A 26,893-nucleotide genomic window follows, 5' to 3' on the forward strand; every position below is an offset into this window, starting at 1 on the left:
CCTTCTCTCAGTGAGCTTCGTGATGTCATCACCTGACATGGTCACAAGAGTCACCTCTGCTGCTGAGGACGCATTCATCGGAACCAGCATGGCTACCACAGCATCCTGCAGCCACATGCATCCCATCCAGTTTGTGTTTAGTTGGACCATCATTTGTTTTCCAAACACACCTCCAGGCTGTGTCAGGGCTGTTTGACCAAGAAGGAGAGTGATGGAGTGCTGACCAGATGGTCTGGCCTCCACAGTCACCTGACCTAAACCCAGTGGAGATGGTTTGGGATGAGATGGAGCTCAGAGTGAAGGCAAAGGACCAACAAGTGCTCAGCATCTCTGGGAACTCCTTCAAGACTGTTGGAAACCGTTTCAGGAGACGACCTCATGAAGCTCATGGAGAGAACGCCAAGAGTGAGCAAAGCAGGACTCAAAGCAAAGGCTGTTTGGAAGAATCTGAAATATCAAACATGTTCTGAGTTATTTCACACTTTTCTTGTTTACTACAGAATTTCATGTGTTTATTCATAGTTTTGATGCCTTCAGTGAGAATCTACAGCGTAAACATTCATGAAAATAAAGAAAAAACATTAAATAAAAAGGTGTGTCCAAACTTTTACTGGCAGTGTGATTAGCAGTGAAACCACAGTGTAAACACTGGGTGGGGCTCTTCTGTGTGCTTTGGCTGCTCGCCCTGTGACGCTCTCCTTTGACTTCCTCTTATTTATTTATGTATTTGTGCCAAAATATAAGCATTCTAGTGGAAAATGTATCATTATTTTTGTTAAAACCTTTGTTTTAAATGCTCACGATGAGATTTAAACTGTAAACTTCCTCCTTTGTTGATGGGTGGAAGTTGGAAGAGACATCTGATTTTATTTTGAAAGTCCCAGTGACGATGGGTTCCGGTTTGTCCGCGTTAACTTCACGATACGTGACCGGAGTATTTGTTTTGTACCGTGTCTACGGATCGAGCACTGGTGAGGATCTGTCATCGAGGCAGGTGGAGTCTCCCATCCACTCCCCGGTGAAGGAACACGGAAGAGGGGACACGCCTGCCCTCCGTGTAATTTAACTTCAGCGTGTGTGACAGGGTCGAGCATGACTTCGGTTTGGAAACGGCTCCAGCGGGTAGGAAAGAAGGCGTCGAAATTCCAGTTTGCGGCTTCGTTTCAAGAGCTGATCATAGAATGTACAAATAAATGGTGAGTGATATAATTCTTATATTTGTCAGTATTTGATAACTGTGGATTTGTTGCGCACCCCGGCACTGCTCCGTGGTGTGCTCTCTGAGCGTTAAAGAGGCTGACAGAGAGAGTGATGCCAAACTCCGGTCAGGCGTGTGAACTTCTCATTTCGGCGAGTAAAGCCTGTGAAACTAAGTGTATCATCCACACTCAGTTTACACGAGCCGGCGTATTTATCACTGCGCATTAACGTCTTATTGACAGACTTAATACAATTACTCCGTGTAATTACAGGTCGTCGGCACAATACCTCAGGTTTTAATGTTCAGAAAAAATAATGCTAAATGCTTTGTTTTGCTGCAGAGAGAGCCCGCCCCATTACTTCCGTGTTTGTTTTCTTGATAAGAGAACTGTAATTGTTACCATGCGGCATCCTAATAACCATGGCAACGGGTCAAGCCAAAAAACTGTCGTGGCTGTGGGAGTGAGTGGTGGTGCAGTTTAGTGTCACTGCTGGTGTCACGTGTGCTGGTGGAAGGATGAAGCATCTACGCCGTCATCAGTGGCTGAAAGTAGACTTCTGGACACTGAGGTCATGGATAAAAACTTCCCCGCTTATAAGAAATCTGTGGCAGGCCCAGGTCTGCAATAACTGTTGGGAGGAGTTAAAAACACGAGGAAACCTTTTTATGAAGGCAAACAGTTGTTCCGGTAAAGTAGCGCTTTAACCAGATTCAAACACTTGTGTTTTTGTGGCTCATAATGTGATTCTGGGTGAGTGCTGGGCCACCACCAGCTGACTTTACACTAACTGGTCACATTTTGTGAGGCTGGGCTGTATAAGAAATCAGCCACCACTTTAATCACACTCTGGAGCTCTGACATGTGGCACAGAAAGTGCACATTTAAGAGGTTTGTCTATTTATTACTTAACAAAATTTACATTTACAATAAAGACAGCTGGGGAATAGATTTCATTACAGTATCTTTTGGAAGGTGCTGTAACATAATTCCTCATTGCAGAGAGTACTGTGCTCCCTGAGCCTGGTTCTGCTGGAGGTTTCTTCCTGTTAAAAGGGAGTTTTTCCTTCCCATTGTTGTGCTTGCTCATAGGGGGTCATGTGATTGTTGGGTACTGTGGCCCCTCTGTGAAAGAAAGCCTCAAATCAGAAGTGGACTCCATGGTATAACTCTCAAACATGCACCTTGAGATGAAGTGGTATCTCACTAATTTAGAATACCTTCATTTCCCCAGGAAAGATAGTTTGTTGCTCTATTTAAAAGCCCTCAGTAAAGCTGTGACATCTCACTCCTCATCATTAATTGAAGAAAGTATTGAATTCACTAATTTCTTTACTAATAACATTTTAACAATTAGAGAAAAAATAACTGACCACAGATATATAATATGTTCAGCTACTTTCAATACTATTTATATTTATTTAGTCTTTATCTGACTGATCCTACTGCATTAACCTCAGCAATCATCATGTGTCTATTAAAACCAATTACTTCAAGACTGCTATAATATGTCCTATCATAAATTAGTGCTTCAATTTTAAAATATGATTAATCTGTCTCAATCATCACCTACGAACCACAGGCCTATGATGGCAGCGTTACTCAAACAGCCTCAGCCTCAGCTGTCTTAGCTAATTGCAGGTCGATCTCCAATCATCCTTTAGCTCAAAACATCTCCAAAGAGTCAGTGTAAAAAAGCTTGTTTTATTTGTAGAGGGAAAAACCAACCCCAATCTCTGGTGCTGTGAGTCTTACCCAGTAAGCAGTGCTTAGATGGAGCTACTGGGTGTGGGGATTAGCCCAGTACTAACTGCCTGAAAAGCCCTGAATGCCTACCCTTCTTCCTGTGACAGAGCCAGTACAGGCCCAGCTGCCAGCAGCCCCGTTTGTTACTGCAGCTCCCCTCTAGATTGGTGCACTTGGTAACTAACTGGGTTAAATTTAGCGTCCTGGAAGACTGAGGAGGGCTGGATTAACCTGTAAGAGTCATTCATGGTGATGTAGATGAATACTTTACCAGTCCCTTTGTAAAGGCCCACAATTAAAACCATTTAACGAAGGATATTTTATTAAAGCAATATAATAGGAGCAAAACAAAAGCAGAACCAAATAATACTAATCAGAAAATATTAATCAAATCACCTCGGTTACATGTGTCTAATGAACCCATTGTAAGCTAATGCTGAGCTTGTTCGGATCCTTGTGAAGAAGGAGGTTGGAGAGATGGGCACACCCAGGCATGAGGAGGAGCTTCCAGCTGTGAACATCTTAGGTCCAATCCTCTGAACTGCTCTTCTTATCTATTCTGCACAAAGCTTTTATACCTGCTCCTCCTTTCTCCCCCTTTTTATGTCACATCGTCTGAGATAACGTCTGGTCTCACCTGTGGAATCACTGTCCACCCGTACCTCATCATCCTCTCCCTGTCTGTCTGAGTTGTCATCATACATGATTTAAAACTAACTTTAAAAGTTAAAATCACTTCATTACAGTTTCTTTTTTTCCATGTTATTCTTACCATAGAAAGTTTCATTGTATATGAACATTCAGTCGCATATTTCTCCTTATGTTCCATTAGTTTATACAACCTCTCTGTCATGATCTTATTCTTACATGAACATCTTTTAGCATAATCCCTTTTAATCCAGTTACAGGAATACTTTCTTTTGCTGTTTTTCTTTAAAACTGAATACTCAATACATTTTCTTTTATTTAATCATACATTTATAAAGTCAGACATTCTCTCAGATTAGTGGCTCCTTGGTGTCACACCCACACACTGATTATATATATTGGCAATTAAGAATTAAGCAAAAACAAATATGAATTATGGCCGTTTGTCCTTAATTTTTTTTTTAAAGGCTTAAAACTCCCCGAAAAGCCTTCAGTTAATCCAAAATGCTGCAGCAAGAGTCCTGACAGGGACTAGAAAGAGAGAGCATATTTCTCCTGTTTTGGCTTCCCTTCATTGGCTTCCTGTTAAATCCAGAATTCAAAATCCTGCTCCTCACATACAAGGTCTTAAATAATCAGGCCCCATCTTATCTTAATGACCTTGTAGTACCATATCACCCTATTAGAGCACTTCGCTCTCGCTCTGCAGGCCTACTTGTTGTTCCTAGAGTATTTAAAAGTAGAATGGGAGGCAGAGCCTTCAGTTTTCAGGCCCCTCTTCTGTGGAACCAGCTTCCAGTTTGGATTCAGGAGACAGACACTATCTCTACTTTCAAGATTAGGCTTCAAACTTTCCTTTTTGCTAAAGCATATAGTTAGGGCTGGACCAGGTGACCCTGGATCCTCCCTTAGTTACACTGCAATAGACGCAGGCTGCAAGGGCTGGCTTGCTTTTGTCCTGTCTCCCTCCTTTCACCTCCAGCGAGTCCTGGCTGTTAGCTGGTAGCTGTCCCTCCCTGAGCCTGATGCTGCTGAAGGGTTCTTCCTGTTAAAAGGGAGTTTGTTTCCTTCCCACTGTTACTATTTAGTGTCATCTGACTATTCTTATAGGGTGGAGGGTCTTTACCTTACAATATAACTGACCACTGTTGTTGTGATTGTGAAACATCAGCATGTAATGGTGCACAAATCTAAATAACAGAATTATTAAATGAGTCTACCAGTGAGAGACGGGGCCTTAAATGAACCCAAAAAGCCGACTGGCCCAGTCACTAAAAGTTTTGTTTTGGCAAGATAAGGACCTTTTTTTCTCTCATTATTCCACGACAGATTAATCAGATCAGATATTTGGACCTGATCCCAGATGTTGAACTTGAGTATGAGAATAAAGGAGTATAAAGGAGTACATGATTAGGATGATGATTGCCAAATTCTTTAAGAAAAACTACAATATTTTGCAAAGTGAAGAAAATTCTTTAGGAGGTAGATCTATAACTGACTCTACGAGCCAGAGACATCTTCATGGATGAACCATCAGTCCCCATTGGCCTCTTCCAGAAAACATCTAAAATCTTGGTATTTGCTCGGCATTTCTCTTCTCGTGAACAGATTGGATGATTAGTCTGGTTTTCAGTGTTCAGGACAAGCTTGAAACATGTTCCTCTTGGCCATTTCCAGTTTATGTATACAGAGGATATTGTGCTTAGCTTTAGAGCTGCTGTTTTAGGTTCGGCATGTAGGAGTTCCTTTAATTCCACTGGCGTTAGTCATTGTTCAGTCAACATGTGTTTTCAGTCTTCTGGCCCTGGCTTGTATTTTGGCCGGCCTTCCTTTCACACTGTTTGTGCTTTGTGGTAGTTTAGAGAGATTTGTCACATTTTGCATGCTCTGTACTGGGGTCAGTGGTGTCTGTTAAGGCAGTGTTACTGGAAATCTAATGACAGCACACTGTAAAAGGTAATTATCATGTAATCACGTCCTTTCTTTTTGGGCTCTGAAGGAATCTCTGAGGTCAGAGTGCCCGAGGTGGTTTTAAGCATCCCTTATTTTGTCCCATAGGATTTTCTTTTCTGGATTTCATCCCAAGACAATTAGATCAAAGCCGATATTCACCGGAACAATAAAACCACACACAAAAGTTTAACACTGAAATAAGTTAAATGTCAAAGCTAAAACGGTGACAAAGATTTTGACACCACGACTAAAACTAAACTTTTATTTCTTTCCCAGCAAAAAGTTTTTGAAACTTATGATCTATAATTGTACATTTCTTCTTCTTCTTCTTCTTCTTCTTCTTCTTCTTCTTCTTCTTCTTCTTCTTCTTCTTCTTCTTCTTCTTGTTATTTGAAACAAAAACTGAAGCAGCAAAGTGCATAAGAAACAAACTTTGTGTCACTGCTAAAATGTTTGGTCATGTCTGTAGGACAAAGATGCAGCCAGTTCATGTCAATAGTAACCAGTTTTATACCAGGAGTAATGCAGATTAGCAGCTCAGATCGAGGACACTCAGTGAAGGAGTGAGTAATGTAGTAAGCAGACGGTTTACATACGTCTGTATTTCTTTCTGAAAACATCGGGCCAATTCAGACCAGTGAAAGGGGGCTGAAGGAGAATCTGTGTATTTGTTGATGTCAGGGTCATGAATTGCTGTGTGAAGCAGGCAGGACAGGATCCCACTGCAGACTCACAGACAGGCCTTTATTTTAGAAGACACAGCTGTGAAATATAAAACTAAGTAAACTGGGACGACGCCTGAACTAATCAGGCAGGCAGAACACACAGCAGGGAAATGAAGGAGGTCGCGACAACGGACAGAGTGAAACGAAGGGCTGAAGTATACAAGGATAATGAGGGAACGAGAAACGGGGGGAAACACAGCTGGGGCCAATCAGACGCATGAGACGAGGCACCTTCAAAGTAAGACAGGAAGTGACATGTACAGTGAGAACCAGACAACGACAGTAGGACATTGAACATGCAGATATGCACGCAGACAACTAAAGGGCCAGATGTGACCCCGAGGTCGTCTACCACCCAGTCACACTGTCTAATTTGCAACAAGAGTTAACAACATGCTTCAGTTTGACCTCTGACTAAAATGATCTCAATAAATGTTTTTTATAGGCAGATTCATCATGTAAACACCCAAAACTGGACTGATTTGACTTTGATGAAAACTATTTTGATCATAACTAATAGAAACGATTCCCAGAACTACAAGTTGTCAAGTTGTCATAAAGCTTAACCAAATTGCTCTAAATCAAAAACAAATACAGTGAGTAAAGCAGAAAACTGTTGAACACTTGCCCAAATGATCAACTAACCAGCTGCTTTTGGTAAGAGACTGTGAGCGATGAGTGAGAATGAAAGCAACGGACAGAGAACAGACATGGACAACATGCTTCACAGAGCTTAGAGCAACACCTGCTGCACTATTTATAACAGACATGTTTCTGTGCTGACCTATAAATGTACAGGCCTGTGGTGGTGAGTAACTCAGTGGTTTGTAGAGACAAAAGCGCCTGAAAGAAAACATTCACAGGTACCAGGAATGATGTATAACGACCTCATTTTAAAATGCACAGTGTTACAGTGTAACCATATTAGAGGAGGCTTCACAGTTTGAGGAGCATACAGCCTAGCTGATCCATATTTAAAACATTCTTCTGATAGACTTGTACAATGATTGTGATGCCACAGAAATGTCATTTATGGCAAGCTTAAATGATTCGCCCACACCCATGCATGTGTCTTACCCCAGGCTGTAGAAACAATGGGCTCAGCTTCAGCCTGAAAACTGAAAGGAACATGAAGGTGCCTTAAACCTGAAAACATCCTGTTTAAGTATACCAAACCTACCTGACCGTAACCCATAGATGTCTATGGGAAAGCTGCCCTGAACCTTGACCTTGTAAACTCTTTTCTGATGAGTTTACGGGCTTAGTCGCTCACTGAGGGTTGAGGGATGTAGCTCAGGTGGTCACTTACTAACTAGGTTGATGGTTGGATGGTGCTCCAGTCTGCATGCCAAATCCTCAGGAAAGATACTAACTCCATGTTACTCTTCGATGCATCCACTGAATGTTAGATTGGAAACAGCGTAGAAAAAAGTGCTTTTGCAAATGATCGAGTCTACAGGTTGTGTTAAAGTGCTGTATAAGAACCAGTCCACTCAAAGGAGACACTCTCTCCTGCACCATGCCTGTTTGTGATAATGCAACTATGCCTCAGTCCACTGAGCATCAGCCTGGTAGTTTTACAATGCCCATGTTATAGCTGCTCATCGCCGATGCTGTAGAATCGCCTTCTGAACAAATGTTCTTTCAACTTTGGGAACAGATGAAGTCTGGACTGTAGGGTGGATGATGAAGTTTCAACCAAAGTTTTGCAACAGAGTGACAGTTTGACAGGCGACGTGTGGACGTGTGGACGTGTGGTGTCGTGGACGATGCTTACGCACAGTGCTCAGCTGTGTTTTGGGACTGAAAGGGGGTTTTGTTGGTTGACTTTGATGGCTGGCACTGTGAAACACTGGAAAAACTCAGAAGGGCATTTCTGAACTGGAGAAGACAAATGCTGAGCAAGAGCGTAAGCATTCTCCACAACACCGCGCATCCACACGTCGCCCGTTAAACTGTCGCTCTGTTGCAAAACTTTGGTTGAAACGTCATCACCCATCCACCCTACAGTCTGGACTTCACCTGTTCCCAAAGTTGAAAGAACATTTGAAAGATTGTGCGGCGGCGCTGGTGAGCAGCTATGACACGGGCACGACCTGTTTATCTTTCTATCCCCATTTCGGTCGATGCGGGAGTCCTTACTTTTGGGATTGCGCTTGTATGTTTCAGTTTCTTGTCCATTTAGGTTCCCCTTTTGTCTTTGTCCTCTGTGTGTTTGGCATGTATGTGTGTGTGTGTGTGTGTCCTTGTGTGTTTTACACAAGGTCTGACCAAATCGTGGGTGCCATCATCATTGCCACACAGATTGCAATGAAACAGGCAAAACATGTCAGTGTTTCTGCTCACAACAGAGTCAGTGTCTATTGTAAAAAATAGATTTCACATACAGCCTGGGACTTGTTACCAACATGAAGCTGGAGAAGAAAATCTACAGCCTGGCTGAAGTGAAAGTCAAACTTTCATTCAGAAACTGGTTAACTTGTTTATCTGTGTGTAAGACAGTGTCTGTGTTGAAAAAGGATTTTAGTTGTTGCTGTAATATACTCATTGTATGCTGCCAGACACAGTAAAATCAGTAAAATACAGTAAAATACAATATACGCTCTGCTGTTATTCAGGCAACCGGACAAACTGAGAGTGGTGTGGATCAGAAGGAGCAGACGTCACAGCACAAAGGTAATAAAAGGAGAAACAAACGAGCGTCTTTACAAAGCACCGAAAGGAGCTAGTTGTGCCAGCGCTACTTAAGAACAAAATTTGACTTGTCATAATATAAAACCAGTGTTTCTACGTGAGCATCTGACAGATGGAGTAGTTTTTACACTGGGATTAGTCATTACTAAATATTTTGACCTAATACATGAAGGCTGCACATCCAATTTGCATAGCAATTAAAACGTACCACATTTTCCATTTTGGACTGATATAATCCTCTTTAGTGATTTGCAGCCTTTTCTTGATGCTTCCTGTTTCTGTTCTGTCAGTTGCACAGCTGGCAGCCAGGAATCCAGAACCCCTACAGAGGCTTGGTGGTTTGGCAGGTTCCAGAGAGTTTAGATATCACGGTCACACTCTTCAAGGTATGGAGCTGATTAATTATATGGATTATAGATGGGGAATATAATATGTCATTCAGCTAATTATTTATGCTCTGACAGGAACCGACTGCAGAGGAGTTTGAAGACAAAGAATGGACTTTTGTTATTGAGAATGTAAGTCTGATCTGTTTGTGCTAGCTTTCATATTGTGGTATGATCATAAACACTTGGGGCCTGAAACTTGGCTACCTGGCTAATAGGACATAGAGGTGTTCTGTGGTAACGACACGGGACCAAAATGGAAGAACAACAAACTAAATTAGAAGATTTTCTCACCATATCCAGCCATACTGAGTAGCAATGGCAAGATGATTATGTGACTAACTAGTACCGAACTGATGGGACAAGAAAAGTACGAAGTAGAACCAGAACAGCTTAGGATCCAAAGCACATCGAATCCCTTATCAAAGATGGTGGGGCAGAGGGAGTTGGACATATCTATGTCAGATGTCGTCTGGGATTCATTCCTTTGGTAAACTCCACGTTGCTCTGTGCTACTCCCTACTGCAATTCAAAGTACCACAGGGCCCACTTATCTAAATCCAAATTAGCTACAATCTATCCTATCTTAGACCCTCGCTGTAACAGGTGCAGGTCTGATGATGCCAAACTAACCCACGTTTTGGACTTACCCTGCCTTGGCAAATTTTTGTGAGGATGATCAGTATATTACTGGGCAAAACGTCGGCTGCGGTCTTTTGGTTCCCTCCTGGTTGTTGAGGTGGAAGGCTGCTGCCCCGCCCTCCCACGATCATTGGCTGATCTCATGTTGTGTCTCAGTCTTGAAAAGATCCACTGCTCCATCCAGAACCAAAAGGGCACATTTGATCAAATCTGGGGTCTTTTTCTGACAAACTTCTCTAACCTTAACCTAACCTTCAGGATGTTCCTGCTGACTAACTGACTTGCTTATTCCATCGAGGTCTGATGTGTGTCTGTGTTAATGGGAACGTGAAGCTCAGTGGTGTTGCAGCTAACTTCTGTGGGGTTTGTAAGGAAAGGGTTTGTTAGTATTGATCACTCAATAAAAATATTTTGAGTAAAAAGATGGCGGGGGCAATGTTATGTTATGCCATACTGTGGTTAGACCTTGAGTTGTGTTGTTGTTGAGTGGTGACTAATTATCTTTGGGATTAATGAATGTGTGTGCATTCAAACTTGAACTCTATTTTTTTAAATCAGGAGACAAAAGGATGTAAAAAAGTGCTGGCATCAGCTGATGTCAATATGAAGAAGTATGCAAGCGCCACACCAGCTCAGTACGATTTAACACTGACGCTCAAACCACTCTCTGTGAAAGTGGTGGAAGCCACACTGAAGCTCAACCTGTCGTGCATCTTTCTCAGGGAAGGCAAGGCCACGTAAGTCAAGAAGCATTTTTATTTATTATTTTTTATGACGTTCCAGGAGCAGTGAGGATTACTTTTCTCTGCAGATTTCCAACGTAATGTCCAAGTTGTTGAGGTTTTACTGGGTGGATTATGGCCGTATGTGGTCTATAAAAATCTGTTGGGTTAAATTTGTATCTGGACATTTGAGCACAGCACGCTCAGATCAGCAGTTTGTGTAACATCCAGTGTGACATCAGCAGCTTTGCATTGAATCTAAAACTTTCTGTTAGGTATGTGAAAATATTAGTGGAGCTGGATAAAGGTAGTGATGTCTGCTGATTTCTTTGTTTTATCACAGAGATGAGGACATGCAGAGTTTGGCCAGTCTTATGAGCATAAAACAGAATGATATTGGTAATCTGGATGACTTTAATGACAGCGACGATGAAGTCAGCGAAGTGAGAAGGTCAAAATTTGGAACAGGACAAGTTACTTATGTTACAGGTAAGATTTGTGAGGATACCTGTGCACTGATTCAACCAGGCTAAAAATGACAGAAGACAAAATACTCAACTTTTAGGTAAAAGCAAAGCCTGGAAGATAAACGATGTCTTGTGGTTTACCTGTGTCACACATTTAGTAGGTGCCTACAGATAGTAAATGTAATGATGAGGCCCAGATATGATGGCTAGATAACAGTTATATCATCTCCAAAAGTTCAGGTTCTGTGTTTGCTGCATATGGGACTGCATGGATATGTACTGGTCAGAGTGCTGGTACATGTTCACCAGCAGAAGTACCTAAAAGGCCTGACAGCATCAGAACTAGATGATGAGACAATGAAATAGGGTGGTCTGGTCTGATGAATCAGGATAAATACCTGAGGTAGTCTTAGATAGTTCTACAAGTGATTTTTGTTTGTGTAATATTTTCTGCTACAAGAGTCAATGCATGCCTGCGCTTTTTAGGTTTTAAAATTTGCAGCTAGAAATATTGGATTTAAAGTGCAAATATGTACCTAAAAAGGCAATACCAGAATTAATACATACAGTGCCATGAACAAGTATTTGTCCCCTTCCTGATTTCTTCTGGGTGCTTTGCATGTTTGAGTGACGAAATGTTTCTCCCACTGAAAACGCGACGTCCAGATAACCAGAATGAACTTTTTGGGATTAGACAAAGATGACCTGAATAAATATAAAATTCAGCTTTTAAATGATGAATCATTTATTAAAAACTAAGGAGATCTACCTGCCCGGTGTGAACAAGTAGTTACTCCCATTTGAGGCTGGGCGATATGGCCTAAAATCCATATCGTGGTATAATTTGAAGCAGGTGCGGTAACGATATATATCGCGATATATTGCTTTCTTCTGTATACCACATTTTCCGCACTATAATGCACACTTAAAATCCTTTAATTTTCTCAAAAATCAACAGTGCGCCTTATGTATGAATTCTGGTTGTGCTTACTGACCTCAAATCGATTTTATGTGGTACACGGCGCTCAAAAATCTGTCAAAAAATGTTTTAGTACGACTTTGGTAAGCTATGAAGCCGCACCGCTTGATGGATTGTCGGAGCATTACGGCCACCGTAGTCAGGAGCCTCGTGGAGTAATCTGGGTCCTAAACTCTGTCCGCTTCAGGTCCCAAAGTCAAACGAACACAGCCGCATCACTGAGAGTTAAAAACTGTCTAAAACCTTTCATCTTTAATAAAATGATCAGCATTGCTGCTTTACCAGGTGTAACAATTAATTTTAACACCCAGGCATCCATAAAAACAGGATTAGTTACATTTAACAGAGTTAGAAGCTAGCAGGAAGTTAGCTCGCTAGCTTTCACCTAAACATGATATAGCATGTTCTGACTGAGAGATTTTTGACAAAATTCAAACGTACAGCTCTGCTATCACTTCCAACATGAATGAAGACAGAAAACTAAACAGCAGTGACGTTTGCAGGGTTACTGAAGTTGGGCTAGCTGGTATATAATGATGTGCTACGTGATCGCTAGCGACACAGCTATGCTACCATAACATAAACACAGCGAAGCTGGAGAATGAATGCTAACTTTTTTCCACTCGATAAAAGTTAACGTGAGGGTTCCCGATGGTTAGAGACAAATAATAATAATGGATTGGATTTATATAGCGCTTTTCAAGGCACCCAAAGCGGTTTACAATGCCACTATTCATTCACTCTCACATTCACACACTGGTGGAGGCAAACTACGGTTGTAGCCACAGCTGCCCTGGGGCAGACTGACAGAAGCGAGGCTGCCATATTGCGCCATCGGCCCCTCTGGCCAACACCAGTAGGCGGTAGGGAAAAGTGTCTTGTCCAAGGACGCAACGACCAGGACAGAGAGCCCGGGGATCGAATCGGCGACCTTCCGGTTACAGATACGCGTCCCAACCCCCTGAGCCACGGTCGCCCCGCAGTGTCATGGCAGGATGCTGTAAGATATCGTGACACTCAGGCCTTATTACTGCCAGACCTAGGAATCAAGAAATCACTTGACTAGAACCTGCGTGACAAAGTGATGCTGACCAGAAAAAAATGGACTTCATGCCATGACTGAAAGAAACTGGAGAACAGCTGAGCAACGTAGTCATTGACTTCTATCAGTCTGGAAAGGGTTTCAAAGCCATTTCTAAGGGTTTGGGAATCTAGCCAACCAACAGAGGCGATCCTTCTTTGGAGTGGCCGGCCTATAACAACAACATTGATCTAAGTGCACCATCATGACTCATTCAGGTGGCCTTAACAGAATCCAGAACAGCATCTAAAAAACTGCAGGCCTCACCTGCCTCAGCCCATGAGAGAGTTCCAAGGCAAAAACCACTTCTGACCCCAAAGACCTCAACGACTCGTCTCACATTAGCCAAAAAACTACTTGAATGACCTCCAAGACTTTTAAGAAAATATTCTCTGACCTGATGAGACAAAAGATTAACTTTTTGGAAGGTTTGACTACTAAAACTCTAAATATAGTGTTATATTTAATAAAAAGAACATGATACCAACAGTCAGAAATGGAGGTGGTACTGGGATGGTCTGGAGCTGCTTTCAAGCTTCTGTACCAGCAGAGACTACTATGATTGATGGAACCATGAATCCAGAAAATCAAATAATCTCCAGTTCAGGGCAGGAAAGTCAAGCATACTCGAATAATGCAGCAGGACTATGATCTGAAAAACACACCAGCAAGTCCACCTCTGAATGACTAAAAAAACAATCTGCTAAAAGTCTGAACTCTGCAAGGAAGAGAGCCAGAATTCCTCCACAGCGATGTGAAAGACTTGTTGCCAGTTATTGCAAACACTTGATTGTAGTTCTTGCTGCCAAGGGTGGCACGAGCAGTTATTAGGTTTGGAGGCAGTTAATTCATGATTTAATAAAGGCAGCAATTACTTTTTAACAGAAGGCCAGGTAGGTTTGGATGGCTTTGTTCCAATAATGAAATCGTAACTTTATTGTGTTGCACTGTATTTTGTATTTATTCTCCTTATCTTTGTCTGATATTAAAATTTTCTTGATTTGTAACAACAAATATGAAAAAACTAAGAAATCTTGAAAAGGGCTCATATGTTTTTCATGGCACTTCCAAACAGATTTGTTCTGTTTCTGGTAGATATGGAATCAATGCCACATGAACGAAGCATTTTAGAAACTGTTTTTAGCTTAGACTCATGTTGGAGGGAGGAAATTATGCCCCTTCTCTCTATTCTGTTTCTCTTTGAACTTATATTCCTTAACTGTTGCTGCTTCCTTTTTGGTTTCCTATATAAAATGTGCTTTCCATTCTTTTAATCACTCTGCCTGCTGTTTTCTTTCTTCATACAAAAGCCTCTGCTTCCCCCACTGAAAGAGTTCATGATCTGGCCTGGAGGCCTGTAGTTGAATTAGGCCCCACAGGTAATTCTCACTTCTGTGAATTTATTATCATTTCTCTTCCTCCTTTCAGTTCCTCTCTTCCACTTTCCACACTCACATATGTTTTCTTAAAAATAACACAAAAACCCACTTTCATATATGCATCTGCGACTTTACTTTAACCCTCTAAACCAGGGTGTCAAACTCCAGGCCTCGAGGGCCGGTGTCCTGAAACCTTTTCATGTGTCACTGCTGCAACATCCCTCGAGGACTGGAGTTTGACACCCTGATCTAAAGCCTAACCTGTCGCCGTGCATTTTCCAATGTTTTTTTTTAAACATCTGTAACTCCTGAAACATTTGCTGTAATATTTTCTGCTACAAGAGTCAATGCATGCCTGCGCTTTTTAGGTTTTAAAATTTGCAGCTAGAAATATTGGATTTAAAGTGCAAATATGTACCTAAAAAGACAATACCAGAATTAATACATACAGTGCCATGAACAAGTATTTGTCCCCTTCCTGATTTCTTCTGGGTGCTTTGCATGTTTGAGTGACGAAATGTTTCTCCCACTGAAAACGCGACGTCCAGATAACCAGAATGAACTTTTTGGGATTAGACAAAGATGACCTGAATAAATATAAAATTCAGCTTTTAAATGATGAATCATTTATTAAAAACGAAGGAGATCTACCTGCCCGGTGTGAACAAGTAGTTACTCCCATTTGAGGCTGGGCGATATGGCCTAAAATCCATATCGTGGTATAATTTGAAGCACGTGCGGTAACGATATATATCGCGATATATTCTTTTCTTCTGTATACCACATTTTCCGCACTATAATGCACACTTAAAATCCTTTAATTTTCTCAAAAATCAACAGTGCGCCTTATGTATGAATTCTGGTTGTGCTTACTGACCTCAAATCGATTTTATGTGGTACACGGCGCTCAAAAATCTGTCAAAAAATGTTTTAGTACGACTTTGGTAAGCTATGAAGCCGCACCGCTTGATGGATTGTCGGAGCATTACGGCCACCGTAGTCAGGAGCCTCGTGGAGTAATCTGGGTCCTAAACTCTGTCCGCTTCAGGTCCCAAAGTCAAACGAACACAGCCGCATCACTGAGAGTTAAAAACTGTCTAAAATCTTTCATCTTTAATAAGAGTCATTCCTACTATTCGGTGCCATTTCAGTGTGATCACTCTTCATCAAAAAATACAAAATTTTGAATTATTTTAACATTTCATCTAAAAGAGGGATTTTCAACCTATAAGAAAAATGTATTGGTCCAGCTAAGGATATTATATTATATTTTTTAAAATCAAAGTCTTTACCCATGACGTGCCAAATGTCCACCCTGTTACAGGACATTCAATTTTCTATTAATAACTGTTTTGAATACACAGTTATAGTAATATTTACATTTTCTAAAAGCTACAATGTCCCTTTTTAAAATCTGCAAGGAAATTTCATGTTACAGTGCATAGCAATAACAGGGGTGACGGTAACAGGGGGGAGATTTTATGCTAAACTTAGCCATTACTACTAGTATGATGAACAACAAGCTAGTACATGGTGACCACTAAGAACCATTTTTAACATGTTTATTAGCCATATTATAAAAATTACAAAAAAAAAATTGTTTCCACTATTAATAAGCGTAACAGGTTGGACGTGTTATGCTTTGCCACATTACAAAATCTTGCTAAAACATTGAAAAAAGGGTTGATTAAAGAGTGGTACTTACTCGTCTTCTTCTTGAAAGTTTTCCCTCCAAAATATGTTACATCCGGGAGTGTCATATGACTAAAAGAATAATCAGGTGATGTGTTCTATGGAATTCTTATCAGAGTAACAGGGGTGACAGTTGATTCAGGGACACAACATTTTTTAAAGATTTTAAGTATTAAACATGCATTAATAATAAAAAAGAACATTTGATGAGGAACATTAGAAATAAGCCAATCCAGAAATGATGAAAAATCTAGATTTTTTTTTTTTTTTTAAGTTATATTTGTAACTGAAGTCGAGCAAGCATGACTGGGGACATAGTACTTTAGTGACTTGTGCTAAAATAAAAGTAATTTACTTTTAATGTATTTATCCTGTGTATATATCAATGTGTTCTATGGTAGAGGGGGGTTAAACATACAAGAAAATGGTTTAGAAATAAGCATTAGACAAGTTTTACACTAAATATACCATATTATGTCATTAGGACTCAAATGGCACCGAATAGTAAGAATGACCCATAAAATGATCAGCATTGCTGCTTTACCAGGTGTAACAATTAATTTTAACACCCAGGCATCCATAAAAACAGGATTAGTTACATTTAACAGAGTTAGAAGCTAGCAGGAAGTTAGCTCGCTAGCTTTCACCTAAACATGATATAGCATGTTCTGACTGAGAGATTTTTGACAAAATTCAAACGTACAGCTCTGCTATCACTTCCAACATGAATGAAGACAGAAAACTAAACAGCAGTGACGTTTGCAGGGTTACTGAAGTTGGGCTAGCTGGTATATAATGATGTGCTACGTGATCGCTAGCGACACAGCTATGCTACCATAACATAAACACAGCGAAGCTGGAGAATGAATGCTAACTTTTTTCCACTCGATAAAAGTTAACGTGAGGGTTCCCGATGGTTAGAGACAAATAATAATAATGGATTGGATTTATATAGCGCTTTTCAAGGCACCCAAAGCGGTTTACAATGCCACTATTCATTCACTCTCACATTCACACACTGGTGGAGGCAAACTACGGTTGTAGCCACAGCTGCCCTGGGGCAGACTGACAGAAGCGAGGCTGCCATATTGCGCCATCGGCCGCTCTGGCCAACACCAGTAGGCGGTAGGGAAAAGTGTCTTGTCCAAGGACGCAACGACCAGGACAGAGAGCCCGGGGATCGAATCGGCGACCTTCCGGTTACAGATACGCGTCCCAACCCCCTGAGCCACGGTCGCCCCGCAGTGTCATGGCAGGATGCTGTAAGATATCGTGACACTCAGGCCTTATTACTGCCAGACCTAGGAATCAAGAAATCACTTGACTAGAACCTGCGTGACAAAGTGATGCTGACCAGAAAAAAATGGACTTCATGCCATGACTGAAAGAAACTGGAGAACAGCTGAGCAACGTAGTCATTGACTTCTATCAGTCTGGAAAGGGTTTCAAAGTCATTTCTAAGGGTTTGGGAATCTAGCCAACCAACAGAGGCGATCCTTCTTTGGAGTGGCCGGCCTATAACAACAACATTGATCTAAGTACACCATCATGACTCATTCAGGTGGCCTTAACAGAATCCAGAACAGCATCTAAAAAACTGCAGGCCTCACCTGCCTCAGCCCATGAGAGAGTTCCAAGGCAAAAACCACTTCTGACCCCAAAGACCTCAACGACTCGTCTCACATTAGCCAAAGAACTACTTGAATGACCTCCAAGACTTTTAAGAAAATATTCTCTGACCTGATGAGACAAAAGATTAACTTTTTGGAAGGTTTGACTACTAAAACTCTAAATATAGTGTTATATTTAATAAAAAGAACATGATACCAACAGTCAGAAATGGAGGTGGTACTGGGATGGTCTGGAGCTGCTTTCAAGCTTCTGTACCAGCAGAGACTACTATGATTGATGGAACCATGAATCCAGAAAATCAAATAATCTCCAGTTCAGGGCAGGAAAGTCAAGCATACTCGAATAATGCAGCAGGACTATGATCTGAAAAACACACCAGCAAGTCCACCTCTGAATGACTAAAAAAACAATCTGCTAAAAGTCTGAACTCTGCAAGGAAGAGAGCCAGAATTCCTCCACAGCGATGTGAAAGACTTGTTGCCAGTTATTGCAAACACTTGATTGTAGTTCTTGCTGCCAAGGGTGGCACGAGCAGTTATTAGGTTTGGAGGCAGTTAATTCATGATTTAATAAAGGCAGCAATTACTTTTTAACAGAAGGCCAGGTAGGTTTGGATGGCTTTGTTCCAATAATGAAATCGTAACTTTATTGTGTTGCACTGTATTTTGTATTTATTCTCCTTATCTTTGTCTGATATTAAAATTTTCTTGATTTGTAACAACAAATATGAAAAAACTAAGAAATCTTGAAAAGGGCTCATATGTTTTTCATGGCACTTCCAAACAGATTTGTTCTGTTTCTGGTAGATATGGAATCAATGCCACATGAACGAAGCATTTTAGAAACTGTTTTTAGCTTAGACTCATGTTGGAGGGAGGAAATTATGCCCCTTCTCTCTATTCTGTTTCTCTTTGAACTTATATTCCTTAACTGTTGCTGCTTCCTTTTTGGTTTCCTATATAAAATGTGCTTTCCATTCTTTTAATCACTCTGCCTGCTGTTTTCTTTCTTCATACAAAAGCCTCTGCTTCCCCCACTGAAAGAGTTCATGATCTGGCCTGGAGGCCTGTAGTTGAATTAGGCCCCACAGGTAATTCTCACTTCTGTGAATTTATTATCATTTCTCTTCCTCCTTTCAGTTCCTCTCTTCCACTTTCCACACTCACATATGTTTTCTTAAAAATAACACAAAAACCCACTTTCATATATGCATCTGCGACTTTACTTTAACCCTCTAAACCAGGGTGTCAAACTCCAGGCCTCGAGGGCCGGTGTCCTGAAACCTTTTCATGTGTCACTGCTGCAACATCCCTCGAGGACTGGAGTTTGACACCCTGATCTAAAGCCTAACCTGTCGCCGTGCATTTTCCAATGTTTTTTTTTAAACATCTGTAACTCCTGAAACATTTGCTCAAATGAAAAAATTCCAAAGCTTCCTAAAAGCAGCGATTTGTGCTTTTCAGTTTTATTAGAGTAATTACGGTAATGCCAGGCATGGTGTTGCATTAAAGTTTGGTTGAAAGAAGAGAGAGTCAGTGTGATGGAGCTCTGCAGAAAACAGACATTTTAAAGGCATTTTGGTTCTTTTTATTGTGTTTTTTTAAAAATTTGTTTTGTTTTTGTTGTTTTCTGTGTTATTTGACAAGATCTGGATGTGGCGCCTTGCCTGGGAGGACCATACTGACCCTAATATCACTGAAAAGCACAGAGTTGGTGCTTTTATAAACCATTGCAATTTTTCGATTGTGCCCCTGGAACAAGAGTTACATTAATTTGACCTAAAGGTTTGGCCTAAAACTGATTTAATGGGTTAAAATCAGTGTCCAACCTGACCTTTTTATTTATTAGAGCCAGTTTGGGAGTTTGGGAGTACACATGTCATTATGTTTTTACATTTCTGCTTGTTTCCTGTTTCCTGCTGACCTTTATTTCATTTCTTTATTTTCCATCTTCTCCCTTATCCCTGTGCATGTCATATCTTTCACTCAGTGACCTCAGAGACTGATAGGAAAAGGTCTTCTGGCATTTCTTCCACCTTTTCAGCACCATCTTATCCTCTACTGTCACTGCCAGTCCCTGATCCATCTGTTCCATCTTTCTCATTGCAAACCCACGCACAACCACCGAGCACTACCCAGCAAGCTCGGCCCTCTCCCGATGCCTACTCGTTGCCAGCCTTTGCACACTCTCACCTTCCTGTACTCCCCAAAATCTTCCAGCACACTGTTGGATCAGGTACTCGTCAACAGATGTTACTAGTTTTGTGTGCTTCCCTTTCTTCTCTTTGACTCTGAGAGCCCATTTTTAAAGGGATTATCTGCATTTTATTTAATGCATCAATGCATCTGTTGCACCAGTTGCAGAGCTGAAGCACTTTCTGTTAAAGGAGTGTATGTTCATGGATTTACACCTATTCTTAGTAAAGTTAGGATAAAACTGCAGCTCACTGTTGATATTTCTTTCTCATTATATCCTATTATAATGCTAGAAGTCATTATTATAGCTAATGCTGCAACAACTGAGGTGAGGCTGTAGGTTACTCCTGCCATCAAACTCATCTCCACTGCCTGCACTCTCTCCTTCACCTCTCATGTGCATTTTCATAAATGCTGTGAATCCTGTCTTCTGGTTGTAGCGTAGTTAACAGTCTGCATATTTTCACTTGCTCTCGTTATTTGTCTTTTATCTTCACACTGCTCCCTTTCTCTTCTGATTCTGGCGCTTCCTGGACATGTTCTGCTGGCGTCTCGTGGACATTTCAGCTCCTCAAAGGCCCCAAAGCTTCCATTTTGGCTCCTCTTCAACTGAAGCCTTGAAGGCCCAAGGTTTCCTCTCTTTAATTTCTTCAAAATTCCCCTTTACCCTCTGATCCATCTTTCTATCTCCCTCAATCCTCAAATTCCTTGCAAACAGCTTTGTTTTGGAAAAAACAAAGCCGTTTGCAAGGAATCCCGTTCTGCTCTGTTCGTATTGACATTAGAGTAGATGCATCATGTAAACTGGTATTTATGTATTTAGGGTAATGCTGCACTTCAGGGTAAAACATCCATTTAAGCAAACATACCATAAAATGTATGAAGGAAATAAAATCTGATAGCAACAGGTAAACTAAAGGTGGGTCCACACAGGAAGTGATACTTTGCTTTGTTGCTTAGTTGGTGTTCAGCTGATGTTCCTGTCTTAGGTTGCCTGGGTAACCATTTCATGGATGTGCTGTCCTAGCCAGCCAATGCTATCCTGGCTATCTTGGCAGTTGCTTCTTGTCTTGGAATTGAGAAAGGTTTAACTCAGGACTGAGTTCCCGTGCCCTCTAGCTCCCCACGCCCATTATTAGACACTGTGAAGTAGCATAACGTAAACAGCAAGGAAGGTGATAAGTAAACAGCATCAGCAGACTATTTAAGCTTCTTTTAAATATACTTTATTTCTGGCATCTCCATAAAACAATCAACCTGGTAGGAAAAAATCCCACTTGCTTTATACAGGATTTTATCCACACCTGAACCTCGTTAGTCTCTACCATCGAAACAAATAGGTCGGACCAAACAATACAATTCTAAACAAAGAACAGGAATAAGATTATGCATGAAATTGACAAACTCATTTACTCAGCTAAATGGTTTGAAAAGTAAAACACTGCATGAAGTACAACTCAAAAGGCTACTTTAAAGAAAATAATCAATACAAAATGAAAAAAAACTTCATTTGGTTACACCCAGTGATGCAATTAATGACCTCATGACCCTATACCCACATAGCAAGCAGGTCTGGCCCGGAGCTGGTATCAAGCCGGCACTGCTGGCTGACCTCTGGCATGATAAGACGTATGTCATCCAGATATGGGCCAGGCCTGGCATAGATGGCACTGTCTATGTGATTGCATGCTCATAGAAAACAGGTCTGGCCCGGATCCGGCATCAAGCTGGCACTTCTGACTGACTGGTGTCATGGCAGGGTGTATGTCAACCAGATGTGGGCCAGGTCTGGCAATGATGGCACTATTCATGTTCCTGTTTTCCTATTTTAGTTAGAGGACCCAAATGCCTTGTTGCAATACTATACTGCTGTGGTAGCCAACGTTTCAAATGCAGGTTTGACAGGTTTGTTAGTTTACACTTTATCCAAAACCTAGTGATGGTTTACTCATGGTCACCACCGGGTGGCTGTAGCTCAGGAGGAAGAGCAGGTCAGCTACTGATCGGAAGGTTGGTGGTTCAATCCCTGGCTCCTCCAGTCGGCATGTCAAGAGTGTGAATGTGAATGAATGCAGTTAGGAAGCACTCAGTTTAGAGAAAGTGGGTGAATGTGGCATAGAGCACTTTGAGTAATCTGGGAGAGCAAAAAAGCGCTATAAAAGAACAGAGTTATGTTACTTTTGCACTATTATGTTCCGGCACATGTTGTTATTACATGGCTTGATTAAGGTACACATTAGGCTGACATCTGAGCCAGCAGTGTGTCTGCAACTGGCCTTGTGCTGGCCCATGTGTGGGCCACCTCTGGCAAACCAGATCTGGGCCACCAAAGGGCCGTCATTCTTTGCGGCATGTGGGCCATGTGTAAGCACATTGTGTGGGCCAGATCAGGGCCATACCAACTTTGCTATGTGGGTATAAACAGGAAATACTTGGCGGCCCTTCCCATATACCCGTCTTAAATATAGGACCTGAATACATGGACAAACATGGTAATTATAACCAAAGCAATATGAAGAAACATAATTTACCGGACATTTGCCTGTGAACAGAAGAAAATTCAAATGACCTGATGGTTAGTAGTGTTTGCTTTAAAACATATGCATGGATGTAATAGATGTAACTGCTGCTACCACAAACAAACCCAGGATAGTGTGTCAAACAAAGTTACACCAGCAATGTATAAATTAAAGCATTATGGCTAACTGTAAATTAACAAGGAAATAAGTTATCAATTCGGTTAAGGGACAAGTGGTAATACAAGCAGAATACAAGCTCACACACACACACACACACACACACACACACACACACACACTATCGTGGTCTAAACATATCATGCATTATTAGCTCTGTATGCTGCTCAGTAACACTGGATATTTATTGCTCACTGTAACTGATGCTCATGTTGGTTGGTGCTGTGGTTTCCCTGCTGTGCTGTTTCTTTTTCTCAGCAGGTGATCGAGCAGATTTTCAGTTTCTTTTCTTTCCCCCTCGTCTTTCTCTTTCCTGGCCCCCCAGTCCTGTACGTTCTGTTTGTAATAAAATCTAAATAATAAAAATTGAACAAACTATGCCAGTCAAGTGGACCATTATAGCAAAAGCTGTGGTGGTCCACTTGGGAAAATCAATCTGTTGGGCAGACGGGACGGGCAGGAGTCCCAAAAACCTGAAAAGTGTTTTAAATATCTCCGTCCAGCCTACACATGGGATTTAAATCAGGATAGATCTCAGCAGTTTCTCTTTGCACAATATTCCAAACAAAGAATCCATGTCTTCCTATGATGAAACCAGTTTGGCCTTGAGATGTGATAGAGGGAAGCCGAGCATGTTGGTAGGTGGTTAAAGTGTTAAAGTTGACCCACTGCTTCACAGGCTGTTCCTGTCTCAGTGGCCTCTGGCCCCACGTCACTGCTGGTCACTTCCTGTGTGGACCCATCATTAGAAGTATAGTTTTCATATTGAGAATGAGACTTACTGATCTGAATCTATTTTGAGAACAGACCATTACATTAAGCACTGACAGAGCTCTGATGTCATAGCTTTGAAAATAACTGCAGAATAAATACTTTCATATGTTAAATACTAAAACTAAATGTATCCTTGGAAAGTTGTCAAACTGCTGCCAAATGTAGTGTTTTACACAAAGTAGTGTGTCATGCAGCCGATGTTATATGTAGTACTCTGCATGCACAGGTAAGCTTCCCTTGTATATTTTCACATGTGAAAAGTTTGCTGTCTTGATTATCACAATAATGCAGCGATAACTTTTCTTTTCTCTTCTTTTCTTTTCTTTTCTTTTCTTTTCTTGTCTTGTCTTTTCTCAGCCTGTACTAGTGCACGTAGAGAGCAGAGTGGTCCTTCTTTTTCCTCTGTTTCCTCATCATCATCCTCAGCTCTACTCAGCTCTTTCCCTATACCTCCGCCACGTCCTGCTCTCAAAGCCTGCTCCACCTCTGAAAAGCTTGCCCCACCTCTGCTAGAGTCTGATATGGGGTCTGCCCATATTAAACCTACAAGTCTACCGTTTTCCCCAGAGTCAGGTAAAGGGACAGAGATTAAAGTGTAGACCAAGCAGATATTTTCCACACCCTTTACTTGACCTTTACCTTTGGTTTTTCCTTACTCTGTCCTCCCATGTTTTCCCCTTTGTTTTCCAGCTTCCTGGCAGACTGAATGGAGGCCTCCTAAATCTCAGGTCCCTCTAGCACAGCTGGCCCACTCTCCTACGTCTCTGCATCCCTTTGTCAGTGATCCTGGACAAGCTGCACTTCTGCAGAAAAAGCAGAGACTAGAGATGCCATGTAATTCTGCTCTACTTTAAACCCAGACCAGTACTCTGCCATGTTGATCAGAGGCTGCTTGCTGTACTTCTCTTTCATTCGTCTCTGTTTTTCCCTTCTTGTTTTCTTTCCTGTCAGCTTCATCTTCTCTGCCCACTGCTCAGCCTTTAGATGAGAAACCCAGCGGAGGGTCTGGATATGTTTCTTTTTGGAAACCTCAGGTCACATCTGCATTAGAGACCGCCTCACCTTCTCTACATCTTTCCTCTGCTCATGTGTTTCCTTCTCTTTCAGTCTGTGAACATGATGCAGGTACATGGTTAGGTTCAGCACAGAAAAGAGTGTAGCTGCTATGCTAGCGTGATGGCACACGAACCTCGTTTTTTAGCTTGATTTGTAAAATCGTATCTTTGCTTTTCCTTCTTATTAGAGTTCAAAAGACAGCTGAGCACCCTGAATGAAGAGGATAACCAGTGCACAGCACCCACAGGTAAGCATCAAGTCAGCATTCAGTGGGGTAAGGCCTACAGTACGGACTGCATGGCTAACTCTCTGAACTGTATGTTATTAGCCTCTAACCCTGGAGGCCCAGCCAGCCAAAGGTCAGAGAAGGTCAGAGCTTCAGAGAGGAAAAGAGATACAGCGTGTGGACTCGACGCTGCCAAAGCATCAGCAGGGTAAGTTGTTCCTGCAGGCTGCTTGAGTTTGGCACTTCTGAACATTTGCTGTGTTTTCACGATCGTCTAACAATAATCCACGTTCCCATATCACAACATTTTTGCTTATGGTTCTATCAAACTGTAGTTTCGAGAGTACTTCATGAGGTGTAGTTATCCTTGTTTAATTGGCCTATAAAAATGAAAAACACTGTTTTTCCTCTTTAAGGTTATATTCTCATGTAATTCTGAGCCACTTTATTTGAAGCTGCTGTGTAACGACATTGTCTGGAAGTTATGTTCTCTCCATTTGTGCTTTGTCAGAACTTTTGATTGGATTTTCATTTTTTAACAAAGTCACAGTGAAACAAATCTGAGTAGTGAGGTGTGCAAAGATTGTGTTTGTGTGACCAACAAATCCCCAATTTTTCAGTGTAGCAAAATTACATGCTGGCATGCTATGCAACAGTTTCACTGTTGTCCACGTGAGACAAATTTAGGAAACAAACCAGTGAATTTTGAAATAAACAACGATCATGCTCGTGGTCTCACCGTGCAACTGAGATTTTCCTTTTTTGGCCTGGGAACGATGTATTCATCAAATAACCTGCTGAAAGCTCAGAGACTCACATGAGCAGCGATCGTCAACGGGAAATCTTGCACCGAAAAAACACACATTTAGTTTATTTTCTGCAAGTATTCAACTTTACAAGAGGAGGTAAAACAGGACTCACTTTAAGTGATTTAAAAATAGCACCTGAACTGTAAAGAGTTACACAGGAAGATGATTCTGGTGGGGAATAGAAAAAAAGTATTTATTTATTATTACATAATGTTTAATGTGACTCAGGAAGTGTTGCTTTTAATAAATGATAATAGTGTCATAATTGTAAGAAGAACATGTATTTACTGAGCAACAACGCGGTCTACAAGAAAGAATGAACAAAACAGCCTCGAGATCAAGAAAATAAATTGCACTAATTGCAAAAATTAGTGCAATAAATTTTTTTTGAGTTTGCACTAATTGCAAAAATGCAATTTTTTATTACAATATATAAAACCACCCCATGCTATTTCAGTCCCGAAAAAATTCACAGAATGCGTGGCATGCTTTGGAAAGATGGACGCATCGGAGAGCAACTTGGAGTTTGTATCTTGCCCAAAGATGTTTGGCGTGCAGACTGGAGCAGCCTGGGATCAAACCACTAACCTTCCTTAACCTTAGTAGATGACCTGCTCTACCTCAGAGCAGCTACATCCACCTCAAGGAAACAGTCAACAACATCCACTGAAAGAACATTTCTTTAGTAAGGCTTCTGTCAAGTCGAGTTACGCCTGATATATTGTCTCTAATCAAGCTGCATAAGAAGTCATGAACCTTTCCCATCAAGGCTGCTGAAATTCAAGTCAACCAATCATCATCTCAACTGAACAGGGTTGGAAAGTTATGAGAAAAGGCCAGACCAATCAGATTTTAGATCTGATTTTAGACTCCATGTTAAGAAGATGAAGCGGTTGTTTTAAAAACAGTGTTTGAGTTCCCTGTTTGATGTTTCTGGGTGAAATTTTTGAAACTTCTGCTTTTTGATTCTGCTTTTAGAAATGTGATTTGTAAAATGTGCCACTCAATTCCTGACAGGCCACTATTTGTGATTGCTAGTCCCTTGCTTTGCATTGTGATGCAGTGATGTGATACATTGTTACAGCTAAACACCAGCTGGCAGAATTCTTATTTGTAGTTTGCATCAGTTGTGTAGTTTTGAACTTTTTTGTGGTTGCTAAAAATATAAAGTAAGTTAAAGTTACAAAGGAGA

General features: G+C 41.2%; 1 protein-coding gene across 8 annotated transcripts in view; it reads left to right on the forward strand.

Annotated features, from left to right (window-relative positions):
* Nucleotides 1–880: 880 nt before the first annotated feature.
* Nucleotides 881–26,893, forward strand: part of ehbp1l1a (EH domain binding protein 1-like 1a) — a 49,612-nt gene continuing 23,599 nt past the window's right edge. For 2 of the 8 annotated variants that reach the window (XM_086290940.1, XM_086290943.1), the window contains exons 1-15: nt 881–1,196; nt 8,890–8,947; nt 9,256–9,351; nt 9,430–9,483; nt 10,552–10,730; nt 11,059–11,204; nt 14,553–14,621; nt 18,967–19,035; nt 19,935–20,180; nt 20,708–20,770; nt 23,968–24,183; nt 24,301–24,444; nt 24,562–24,735; nt 24,854–24,913; nt 24,995–25,100. In XM_086290940.1, the coding sequence (XP_086147066.1) occupies nt 1,093–1,196; nt 8,890–8,947; nt 9,256–9,351; nt 9,430–9,483; nt 10,552–10,730; nt 11,059–11,204; nt 14,553–14,621; nt 18,967–19,035; nt 19,935–20,180; nt 20,708–20,770; nt 23,968–24,183; nt 24,301–24,444; nt 24,562–24,735; nt 24,854–24,913; nt 24,995–25,100 (1,784 nt within the window). In that variant the 5' untranslated portion in view covers nt 881–1,092. The remainder of the gene's footprint in view (nt 1,197–8,889; nt 8,948–9,255; nt 9,352–9,429; nt 9,484–10,551; nt 10,731–11,058; nt 11,205–14,552; nt 14,622–18,966; nt 19,036–19,934; nt 20,181–20,707; nt 20,771–23,967; nt 24,184–24,300; nt 24,445–24,561; nt 24,736–24,853; nt 24,914–24,994; nt 25,101–26,893) is intronic. The other 6 variants (XM_086290947.1, XM_086290948.1, XM_086290941.1 and 3 more) reach the window with 6 other exon arrangements.

This window comes from Aulonocara sp. 'chitande type north' Nkhata Bay, linkage group LG5, assembly GCF_057382095.1.
Source record: "Aulonocara sp. 'chitande type north' Nkhata Bay isolate Kocher_YH1m ecotype deep benthic linkage group LG5, A_spYH_male_GT1.1, whole genome shotgun sequence".
Lineage (NCBI taxonomy): Eukaryota > Metazoa > Chordata > Actinopteri > Cichliformes > Cichlidae > Aulonocara > Aulonocara sp. 'chitande type north' Nkhata Bay.